Here is a 12466-nt window from a genome sequence, read left to right as displayed (position 1 = left end):
CCCTGTTAGAAATCAGCAAACTATAAAAGCAAGAAATGGGTTATGATGGTGCAGACCCAAAAACTTCCTTTCTTACCCACCTGAAGACTCTGGTTCTAACTTAGTATAAGGGGACTGTTAGCCGCTTACTAAAGTGCTTCCTGGGGGGTTGGTTGGCTAGCTCCCAGTACCAAAAGAAAGGGGAAGGGCCGATGGGAAATCAGGACCCTGAGAGAGTCCTCAGGGGCTCCAGGTCAGCCTGATTGACAGGGCAGGCAGGCTAATGAGGGAGTCAAGAGGCCGGGGTCCCACCCTCCGTATAAGCTGGGGCTGCCTGGTCCAGAACGATGCTGAGCTCAGGAGAGAGCAGCAGGCAGCGGGGCTAAAGAAGCAGTCCTGGGAGCAGATCCACGCTGGGAGCAGAGCTGCAGCAACCAGAACCAGAGAAGCCAGAGAGGCAGCCCAGGGCGCTGTGCTGGAGGCAAAGCAACAGCAGAGAGGCAGAGTGGAGCTGAAGCTGGGGCACTCCAGAGCCAGCTGCAGTGAGAAGCTGGGTAGGGATGTCAGGCGTCCATTTTTTGATTGGAACATGCGGCTGAAAAGCGACTTTGGCAGTTCCAGCAGCACTGCTGACCAGGCTGCTAAAAGTCCAGTTGGCTGCTAAAAGTCTGGTTGGCCACAGTGGCCAGCTCCATGTGACTCCTGGAAGTGGCCTGCATGGCCCTGCAGCACCTAGGCACAGGGGCAACCATGGGGGCTCTGCGCACTCCCCCTGCCCACGCACTGCCCCAAATGTCAGCTCCATGGCTCCCATTGGCTGGGAGCCGGAGGGACATGTCGCCGCTACTGGGAGCCACCTGGGATAAGCACCGCCCGGAACCCACACCCCCAGCCCAAAGACCGTACCCCCTCCAACATCCCAAACCCAGCCCGGTGAAAATGAGCGAGGGTGGGGAAGAGCGAGAGTCGGAGAGAGGGGGGAAATGGAGTGAGGTGGGGGGCGGGGCCTCAGGAAAGGGGCAGGGCAAGGGCGTTCAGTTTTATGCAATCAGAAAGTTGGCAACCCTACAGCTGGGGAATATGGGGGGGGGGGAGGAACTGGGCAGAGGGCCCAGCGCAGGGAGATTCCATCAGCGAAGGGGCCTTGCAGGGGGATCATAACCCCGACGGGGGGGGCTGATGCTGGGAAGAAGGTTCCTGCCACCCAAAGCCTGAAGACATGTGGCCTCCACCAGAGCAAGTATCTGACCCGCAGCATGCCTGCAGCACAGCCAGGGCCCAGGAGGGAGGCCTGGCACATGTGAGAAACAGACTGTGAACTTCCCTTACATTCCAGAGATGGCTGGTTGTGATGTCCCCGTGCCACAGAGTAGGGTTATGTGTTTTCCTTTAACCTTTCTCATTTTTTCCTTATGTTTTTAAATTATATTTGTTGATCTATATGCAGTGATCAGTGGGTCAGGGAAGCATCCAGAGCCAAGAGAGTACCCTGCAGTGGGGACACCCTAACCCCCGGGGGTTGAGCTCCCTAGAGATCCTGGGCCCAGCCTTGTCGGGGTTGTGAGGACTCTGCCACACAGGAGAGCAGAAGGGGAGTCCGAAGTCAGGCAGGCCTCTAGGTAAAGGAAGTGGGAGCGAGGACTCACATCCTTTCACTAGCCAATTCCACTGGGGTAGTGTATAAGCCAGGAAGTTCCCCACAATACAGTGAGACCATGCCCCCACTAACATTAGGGCACAAAGCTATAAATAAAAAGTGTTAGGAACATTCCAGTTTTGGAACTTGCACAGTCTTTAAGAGAGGAGATTTTTCTTTGTCTCTATTCAGTATATATTTGCTATACTCTGATTCGCTATTTGACCTGCTTATTTTACAGCACGGAGATATTTGCCTGAACTTTGAATTTCTTCTTGAAAGAACAGTATATACTGGAGTACTGACTTTTTTTATGATGGTGAGATAATGGAAAACCATTTTTTTCATCACACAAACATAACTCGAGTCTGGGATTTTACCTTTTGTTGTAAATTGATTAATCGTGTGTTCCAAAAAGAGATCATCTTTCACATCACTAATGCTAGACTCTTCTGGAGCTACTCCTGATTTATGCAGCATAAGTGAACACTTTTCCAAAAACCAGATCCAGTTGGGAATGGCAACAATCCATCCCCTTAAATATAAAGAACTAGGAGTGTCTTTAAACCATGAGCCCAAAGCGAAGTGACTTGAAAAAGAAAAATAGCCTACGCCGAGAGGTGGGCTGGAGAACAAAAGGAGGGGGAGGAGCAGCAGCTTTGGGGCAAAAAGAGCAAGGTGAGTCCTTGCTGATGGGAATGGGTGAGGACTCCAGCTGGGGGTGCAGGCTCTGCGGTGGGGCCAGGGATGAGGGGTTGGAGTGAAGAAGGGGGCTCTGGGTTAGGGGGTGGGGCTGAGGGGTTCAGAGTGTGGGAGGGGGCTCCTGGCTGAGTTGCGGGCTCTGGGCTGTCCCTTTAGTTCTCCTGCTCTTTTAGTCCCGATCCAATTAGATCTAGGAGAGAATGCAGACCATAGACTTGAGGAACATGCAACAAACTTCTAGCCATGCTCTTAAACGTTGACATGGTATGTCCTCTCTCAGGGACTACACCCAATATTGGTAAAGAAACTGACCTTATGATCCAATAGGCGTTCTCTCATCGAATTACTGTGTTCTATCCTTATCAGCCCAGTGAGATAAGCAGAAAGTTATTTTAAATACAGTGAACCAGGAATACCTGACCCTTGCGAAATAATCCAACCATTCCAAATATTAAATATGAGCCACCATTAAAATGGACAATATGCTCAGAGAGCAGCAAAGCGGTCTGCTTTCGTACATTGGGGATTTTACGGGGTCTTCGCTGTGATACAAAAAGGGGAGCCAGTGATATGTCAAATATCTGTATGTCTACCACTGTACTACACACCGTCTGGTAACAGTGTCAAGAAAGTACAAATTTGACATGTCTAGGGTGAGTTCAACACAAGTCATTACACTTAGGTTCCTTAGCATCATTCTTCATCATCATCATCATTCTTTAGCATCACCATCCTCTTCTCTCTCTCTCTCCCTCCCCCCAAGTTATTCATTCATAATGTGGTTTCTTAAAGTAAAAACACCATACTGTGACTAAGTAATAAGCCTGCAGCTCTAAACAAATAAAATTAATTTTATTCTCCTGCTTCGTAACAGGATCTGAAAATCATGAAAGAGCTTAAGTGCCTCAAAGAACATCCTTTGAAAATCATGCTTACGGGCAGGAATACAAATTGGATGCTGGTCCCTAGGCCGTTGGCCTACCTTATTAGATTGGTGGCTTGCATTTAATTTCCCCTGACTAATAATTCACCTTTATTAAATTATAATTTAACACTCACAATCAGTTTTGAAGTTAAAATGAAAAAGAAGCATTAATTGCTTTTATGAAGAAATTTGAAGAGGCTTATAAATTGTTAAACTGTCAACACTGTTCACATCATTAGTGGCATCATGACACAGCAATTAAAATTAGAGCACCTTTATGTCTTTTCAGTTTTGTTTGGAATAAGAACAGGGTGATTATGGTTTTCCCATGCTGGGCAACACCTTAAATACCAAGAAAACATGTATGGAGGTAGAAAGGTAGACACACCAACACTTGTAAATGGTTATTATTAAGTTTTAAAAAACTATACTATGCTTGATACGGTATTCTTAATCTTTAGGTAATCTAACTGTCATTAGCCTTTAGTTTACATTTAGAAATACTAGCTCATCTATATTATGACAGTATTATATGGAGTTACTACCTGGTATTTCAGAACATTTTTTGTTATTTCATGGTAACTCCAAAGTAATGTTGTGTCGCTACTCTAAATGAGGTTTGAGGTTTCTTGCACTGGCATATTTCAATGGACACAGCCATTTATGAGAATTGAAAAATCCATGCAGGTGTAATCATCCTTCAACTGTGATCTTAACTCTTTTTAGTAGCACCAAGTAGTTATTTGATCACTGTACTTTTTAACGAACAGAACAGCTTTAAAACTATTTGCATAATTATTAACAGACAGCTGTGCATGGGAACTGGCAAAAAATTCTGCACTCCCTACAATTCCATGGTGGATGCTCAAATGATCCAAGAACGAAACTTATTTTTTCCAAAGCTAATAAGTCTTGTGTTAACAAGACATCTCTATTAAATTATTTTAGAAAAAGAATAATGAGCAAAAATGGGTACAAGAAAATGTAAAATCAAAATTTTCTTTAAGGAAAAAATTAAAAACCCAACCCAACACCTTCTTTGCAAAATTAGAGGTGGGATTCCTTTATAGAGCCAAAAATGAACTTCTCTGGATTACTACGCCACCTTTTGACTGAATTTCTCTCTTAAATTTAATTGATTGTCCAGCCCAAAAAGCAAACATTTATTTAAATATGCATTTGTCACCTTCTGCAGACTTTTAAAGGTTTTATGGGCTTACTTTATTTATTATACAGAAGTGCAGAGCTGCATACTTCATCATTTCTAGTCTCATTAGGAGCATCATCACCGACATCAATGAAAACAGTAGATACATTTCTACTTAGTTCAGGAATTCAGAATAGCAGGTATACATTTCAAATGCAACGAAGCTGGGCAAGTGAGAGATTAATGATTTAGTTACCTTTGTTAGCCAAGTACATAGTTAAGTCTAAAACAAATTCTATAATCCAATTGTTTCTCCTATGTAAATCTGTACTTGTACTACTGTAGAAATAAAGGAAACCCTTTCTTACTCTGGATTTCCTATAACATCTGAAATGTATCAGTACTGTAAGCCCTACCATATAGCCAACAAATTCCAATTTGCTCTGAATCTTATCTATATCCCTATTCAGGCATTAAATAAAATAGCACAGATAATCAAAGGAGTTACAACATGCATTTAAATATATTAACCGTGTCCTACCTTGCATCCAAACATCAACGATAAAGTGTTGTTGGTGCATGCAACTTTGCAGTGGCAAATCATTGGTGTAAAGCAGTCAGGATTTTTAACAATAGGGCACATTCCTTTAGTGCTGCAGTAGTAGCAGCCTACTGAAAGATAAAAACAAGTAGCTGATACGGCACATGGAGTGGCAACATATGCTGCTCAACAGCTATCTTCTCTTGCTAGTCGGAAGCAGCCTGCTTGAATCTCTACCTGTGTCCCATTCAGCCATCCCCTTCTTTGTTGATGAATCAATGATGCAGCATTGATCATGAATCTCAGGGTTTCCCTTCCACTGGGAAATTAGTTTTTACATTGAAGGGAAAAAATGGAAATGAGGGGGAATAGCAGGTGTGGCAGTATTAGCATGTAAAAGGATATAAACGCCTACTCATAACAATCACATAAGATTGTCATGCTAGCTCAAGTGGGCTGAAATTATTCCATCGGAAGAAAAATACTGCAGCTCCTGATTTGGTAAAAAGCCAGTGAGTTGCTGCAATACATAGTCATTGTGGGGAGGGGAAAAACAAATAACAAAAAAACTACTTATCTAACAAGACACAATCTTCAGCCTTTATCAATATGCATTCCAATAAGGATTCCCTCTCCTCCAACCCCCAGAAAAAGGATCTATTGAATTTCAACTTCATAGGAGCTACGACCTTTGCTTTCTCCAAAAAGATGAATCTCAGCATGAAACAAACTGTACTCAAAGCTGAAAATCTCAGCTGCTGGAGTTTGCAATGGGAGAAAACACTGTTACAAGTAGCATTTACCCAATCCTCGCCTGCCACATGGGAGCTTTCTCCAGGCACAAATTTTCAAATAGACAGTCTGATGGATTGCAGGAGACACTGAAAAAAAAAATACATGAAGCTACATGGAAAACGAACCAGCATGAAGCTTAAAAAACCCAAACATCCCTTTAAACTCTGTTTGAAGTACTATACCTACAGATGAGGCAGCTATAATTCAATAATATAACCTTTAAACATATTCTACCCATTAGCCTCCAGTATGTCAGGAATTTAACCATTACAGGAGGTTAGGGGAACTATAATATTTTGGCTGTAGTAATAGCTAGCAGCGGTCGTATTTCCTCAATTTCAGTAGTGACGGATCAAAATGTATAATGAATCATGTGGATGGTCAATCTGATAGCTGTAATTTTTTTAACTTTATGTTAAAAGCTGAATGAATAAAAAAGTGTAAATACAAAAAGCAAGAAGGAGAAAAAAGGGGGAAGAAGGCAGTTTAAACACTTTCACAGCTGACAGTGAAATAATCCCAGCAGTTGTTTAAATAGTGACTTGACTTTACCATTTGTAACTTATGAGGCTCTGCTCATCACACTATGAGCTCTTTCTGATTAAATGAGAGCAGTTTGTTTCCCTGACAATTGTCGGTGTATTCTGAAGAGATGATTGGAATATTTTCTGCGAGGGACCAGGCTAAAGTGAGCACAGAATGTGCTTCACAGACTATAGAAACACTTATGGCAAATGAAAGAACAAATATGGATGTGCTTCATCGAATTCTCAGAGTAAATATTAGAGAATTTGTAACTAGATTATATTTTAACTCTATATCGTTATGCTGACTGGAGGCCACAATGTAAAGGGAGCAGTACAATAACTAAAAATAAATAAGTACAGAACTGGATTTTTTCCTATGTAATTTACCACTCCCCTGCCCCCCGCTTTCCAAAAATCTGAAAGTTTAGATGCAGATTTTTGATAGCCCAGTAACATGCTTAAACCACTGCCATCAGCTGGAATACCAGTTGTTATGCTTATTGCCGAAATCAGCTAAAAGGAGGCCTTAGCACAACTAACAGACCAGGAGAGGAGAGTGAAGTGAGAGTAACCTTGAGGAGTGAACATGACCCTATGCTCTCCTGACTTGACTTATTTCTCCGAATCATGCAGTTTTGCAAGATGGAAAGTCTGGCAATAGTTAACTATTACTATTGGTTAACTGATGGAAAGTTCCCCTGCCTCTCTGACAGGCTAGAAATCCCCACCCTTAATTTAGTTCTGTTCAACGGAGGGAGGGAGGGACTTATGAGCAAGCTATGTAATATTGACAAATTGGATATAAAGAGGAAGAAATATGAGCTCGGGGACACTTGAATGCTTGGACATCTCTCCAGTTCCCCTGCAGATGGAAGGCTGGCCACTGGACATCTATAGTTATCCACTTAAGACCTCTTATAGACCCTGGATAAATATGAATCTGAAGGGTGCTTTGGGGAGCTCTGCTAACCAGTTGCAGATGCGTGCAAGTGCTGGAGACTAAATAAAGTAGAAGCTTTGAGTAAAAGCACTTGTTTGCCTGCTTGCATCAATTATCTATCGGTTGGATGGCAGTGTCCCCATTGATTTATTTCCTGAACACCATCTCACAAACAGTAAAGTTACCAAAAGTTTTAAGTTCAGCAAAACCCCAGGTAACAAAAGGATTTAGTTTCTTAAACAGTATGGATTTTGTTTTTTTAATACCCTTGATCACTAACTTTTCCTTTTAGAAGTTTTCTTCACTTATAAACTAATCATGATTTGATACAATAATATTTTACATTTATTAGTTCTGATTCCTTAAGGATAGGACTGAGGTTTCCCAGTTTGCATACAGGGAACCTAGATACTACAGTAGTGTGTATTAAAAGTGCTTAGATACAAAATTGATCAGAAAGACTGTATTATGGAGCAGCATCAATTGCTCCATAGTTAAAATTACAACCCAGTTCCCATCGTAAGTCCTAACTTTTTTTTTTTTTTTTTAAGGATTTTCTTGCAAATGACAGATTTTAAAACTTCACTGTCCTCAATTCACTCTGGCCATTGTTTGATTTCACACAGCCTTGAAATGTGTTTTATATGCCACATTAGATCACATGGGAGTTTATTATAGAGCTGCTATTTGACCAAACATCAATAATCCATGCTCTGTTTGACCTATTATTCCAAAGTAACACAAAAGCAGGACTTCTTTCCAACTTTTCCTCATGGTTAGCTATGAAATATTGCTTGACCCTATTTAGAATACATGTTATGACAAATGCTCATAAAAATATCTGAATCTTTGATCTGTTTATTCCCAGCCTTGCTGTCTCATTATTAAACAGATTTTCTTTCAAGTCCTGTCTCTCTCATCACCAGCACCGGTGTAAATTTAGAAAAGTGTGGTTTCCATGACAATACATTCCATAGTTACAGTTAGCAGCCACTATCATTAAAAAAAAAAAAATGAATCACACTGTTACCTGAAGGTGTGAGCACACTGCATTACTGGTCTGATAAGCACTAATCTGGCAATATTTTTAGGAGGAGACACTACTACAGAATTTCAGAAAATGATGCATTTGTTTTAACAGTTCTAATACCCACTCAGCTGAGACATTTAAGTGATCAGTAACGCTCTCAATTCTTCCCAATAGTTATTTCCGTTTAGAAAGAACACATTGCATCTGCACCATTAAGTATTTTAAACATGACATCTTCATTTAAAATAGACCCACAATCACGATCTTCAATTAATTTGCACAAACCCTAGTTAAAACTGCCTGCATTTTATTTCAACTCAGAAGAGGTGGGGAGATGAAAGAGAGGCCATTTATTCGTCTTTCAGGGGAATTTTGGATCTACTTGCTTAGGTTTGCAGTTCCAGGAGAGAGGACACACTGATTTGTTCAACCCCCCTCCCTGCTTAATGTTCCTCATCCTAAAAATGTAACAGGCTTCCAGCCAAAACACATTTCACGTGTGATTTTATTTAATGTTAAGATGTTTCAAATAGTGATTGTCACAGGCTTCCACAAGACAAGAAATATTGCCCTTCACTCAATCTTATTGCCTCTTTAACTAAAAAAAAAAAAAAAAAAAAAAAAAAAGTGTTATCTGATGCATGGTCATTTGGGAAAGTCACAGAGAAATATCCTCTAGCGTAACTAGAAGTAGGTTCGTTCTAGTGGCAAATTGGAATAATAATAATTCACATCACAAATGGCCAAGAAATTTATTTCAATTAGGTGACAACCACCCACAGCAAGTTGCCATACAACCACGATTGCCCAAAGTTCCTTCTCTATTATTACTTTGTGTAGTACCCATCAGTGAAACAGAAGTAAATTGCTAATTGCTGGGAAAAGAATTTAAATCAGAGTCAGATTGCAGGAGCAAGGTTTCTTGGGAAAAAAAATGTACATCCATATACTCTCTTTGAAAAGATTAATAGAGGAACATATATTGAAGATGTTACCATACAACTAATAAATTCCCCATATCTGCTGCATTTTGCAACCCTCCTCTCCCCCAAAAAAATCCTACTTGCAACTCCTGCCACAATGAAGTACACCTCTCTTATTTGCTATTATCTCTCCCAGCTAGTCAGGATGTACAGCAGCTATCAGATTGCTGAATAAGCATCCAGTGCCATTATCTGAGCTTGTTCCCCAAGACAGTCATTCTTCTCCTCTTCAGGTCAACCCAAAATATTATTTGTGGAGGTGAAGAGAATCCCCTCTTCCTGTTCCTACACTACTGTGCTAGCAGCTGGGGACTACTGGAGACAGCTAACAGAGATTTTCCTTTACCTATTTTAGAGCAAAAGATTCTTTGCCTCATGCTTTATGTGCGCAGTCTAGACTACGATTTGTGCACATACTGCCATGGAGTTATGTACCTCTTTTCTCCAATAACATTTTATAATTAAGAGAGTTTCTTCTTGCCGCTTCCATCTTCAGAGTGTTCCCTTCTAAGTCACCATTTGCTGTCATTCTGTTCATTGTCAACAGATCCAGAAGTGACAGAAGGCAAGGACAAAATGTTCATTCTAGCAATGCAGAAAATGGGGTGTATATACTGCACATTAAGCATCAGTTAAGAGCACTACTGGAAAAGAAGATCAGGAGACTGAAAGATGAGATCATCGGGACGACGGGAAAGGATCACAGAAAGAGTGACTTTCTTCTAACGCTCAATCAGGAATTTTATTAGAATAAATAAAATAGCACCACCCATAAAGCTACTCTCTTTTCCTGCTTCACTGTAGAGCTTCTTGTTTAGAACCTTCCCTGCCCCACCTCCAGCTTGGCAAAGAGTAAACATTTCCAGTCCTCCACGTATTGTCCACACAAGAGGCCATTCAACATATAAAACCATGGGTGCTAGTGTTACCTAGCACTGTACAGCAAACGGCAGTCTGATAATACAGATAGCAGAAAGCATGGATGCAATATTTTTAAAGAGTTGTGGAGGATAGTGTAAAAGAGGCAGCCAGAGAGAGCTAACAGTGGGTGGAGAAGGTGGAGGCCATCTGGTACCTATGAGAAAAGGGATGCATGAGCTTGTTTTACAGTAATATTTAGAAAAAATTATGCCAGTTTGGGCATTTGCAAGGAATAGTAATCCGTGCCCTGTGTATCAGTCCATCCAGCTTGTAAAGTCCACCTGCACTCCCAGCCCCCAGTGAAAAGTGCCTGTACCTAATCCTTAACATTTGAGAAGATCATATCTAGTCCAGATTTAGCAAGAGGGCTTCCATGCTATGTCATACAGAGCCCTAGAAAAACCCCGGGCTAGTTCACAAAGCATCTCCAGATATTCACCCTTATTTGTATTGGGACATCAGTTTATTAAAAAATTCACCTATTGTCTTTAATGGGGAGTTCTGCTTAACAACTAATGTCATAATATAAATCCTTATAGTTTCTCTTGCTAAATTGCATCTCTTGTACTTATGCCTGCTTGCTCTAACCTAAATTCTGCTAGCTCCTCACTGCTTACACACGTCGGTTAGCAACAGACTGATATCATTCAAGCTTTGGTCAAGCTACTCATTGTTATATTTTTAACCTGGTTACAGTTCAAGATCACCAATCCCTTAATCATTTTCGTTGCTCTTTTCTAAATTCCCTGTTCACCAAAGGGACCTCCCAAAAACTAAACCTGGCTCTAACAATGATTAAAAAGATGAAGTCTCCTCAAAGACTGAAAAAACAACAACTTAGAATGGCTCCCTCTATGACAAAGGCAACAGATGCTAAAGAAGCTGGAAACAAAGTTGAAATAGCTCCTATTAAAAATGAAAATTGTGCAGCACTGTGACCTATGTTCATTAAGAGCAAGAATCTGAGCAATACTTTCCCAGTCTAACAGCATGAACTCCGGGCATGTCACTGGGAATATGTTTTCAAAATTGGCCAGTCACTTTGGGTGAGTCCACTCTGGAAGAACCAGATTTTCAGAGCTGTTGAGCATCCCCCACTCACTGTGAAATAAAGAATTACTAGAGAACATTGAAGTCATGAGAGCCGGGGGTGGTGCTCAACACCTCTGAAAATCCAAAGGCGTCTCAGATTAAGTTTTGAGCGTGTCTTGTCTCTCTCGGTTTTCCCAGCTGTTGAATGAAACATCACCTACCTAGTAGGTGAAATATTGGGTTCATAGTGTGTGAAATTCCTGGCCCAGTTAAAGAACAATGGCAATTCTCCCATTGCGTTCAGTAAAGCCAGGAGTTCCCCCACTTTCTGTAAAGCCCTATGACTGCCTCATGTGGCAGGTGCTATAGAAGTGCCTAGATTTATTATTTGTATATTAATCCTGTGAGCAGGAGGGAAGTGCAGGCTAGCATTCAAATGGCACAGCTGGAAGAAAACAGAGACCCTATGCAGGAAAAGATACAGTGCCATCTGAATATCATATCTGTGGCACTGCATAGCCCAAACAGCATTTCCATTTCCCATGTATTTAAGCAAGTGCGCTACAGTGCATAGTAGGGGCCCATTTCTCCAAACACATAGGTGCAAAACTTCTAGGCTGACCAGATAGCAAGTGTGAAAAATCGGGACGGGGTGGGGGGTAATAGGAGTCTATATAAGAAAAAGCCCCAAATATCGGACTGTCCCTATAAAATCAGGACATCTGATCACCCTAATAACTTCACACATATAAATAATGACCTTTCAGTCACTGGGATTACTCATGAAGTTATGTACATGAGTATGTGTTTGCGGGATTTAACTATTGGAAGAGTGACTTTTCTGGCATGGATTTAAATTTTGGGGAGGACAGCATGTAACCATTTCTACCCCATAATCAGTACGTAGGCGGTAGCATTTTGTTGGTTAACAGAAGTGAGCATATAACAGATTGTGCCATAAAATTTTTTGAGTGAATGATCTCATCAAATGGGATCCTCCCTATGAGTTATAGTGCTCTGTTCAATACCATATCCTCTAACACACCGTATGCTAACGTGTCTTGCTTTATAATATCCCACCACTACTTCATAGGTCAGCCTCTCTGTCTTCTTCCTTCAATCTCGATCTATCGGACTCTTACCCGCACAATTCTCAGGACTGTGCTTTACCCAACCAAACCATCTAAGCCTACACTCCCTCATTTTTTTCCATTTATGTGTGTTACTTTGAGCATGTCTCAAACATACACATTCCTCAAGAGATCTTTCTTTCATATACCACTCATCCACATCAACATTCACATTTCT

General features: G+C 41.2%; 1 protein-coding gene across 6 annotated transcripts in view; it reads right to left on the bottom strand.

The window, feature by feature from the left end:
• The window catches only part of DLG2 (discs large MAGUK scaffold protein 2), a 1462668-nt gene that overhangs the window by 921919 nt on the left and 528283 nt on the right, over window positions 1-12466 (bottom strand). Inside the window, exon 1 of one of the 6 annotated variants that reach the window (XM_034759058.1) lies at window positions 4931-5319. The exons of 4 other annotated variants lie outside the window; for them this stretch is intronic. In XM_034759058.1, coding sequence (XP_034614949.1) covers window positions 4931-5032 — 102 coding nt within the window. In that variant the 5' untranslated portion in view covers window positions 5033-5319. Of the gene's footprint in view, window positions 1-4930; window positions 5320-12466 lie in introns of those variants that run through there. One more of the 6 variants, XM_034759049.1, reaches the window with a different exon arrangement.

The sequence above is a fragment of the Trachemys scripta genome, chromosome 1 (assembly GCF_013100865.1).
Source record: "Trachemys scripta elegans isolate TJP31775 chromosome 1, CAS_Tse_1.0, whole genome shotgun sequence".
Taxonomy (NCBI): Eukaryota; Metazoa; Chordata; order Testudines; family Emydidae; genus Trachemys; species Trachemys scripta.
This window is presented reverse-complemented; position numbering and strand designations above follow the sequence as displayed.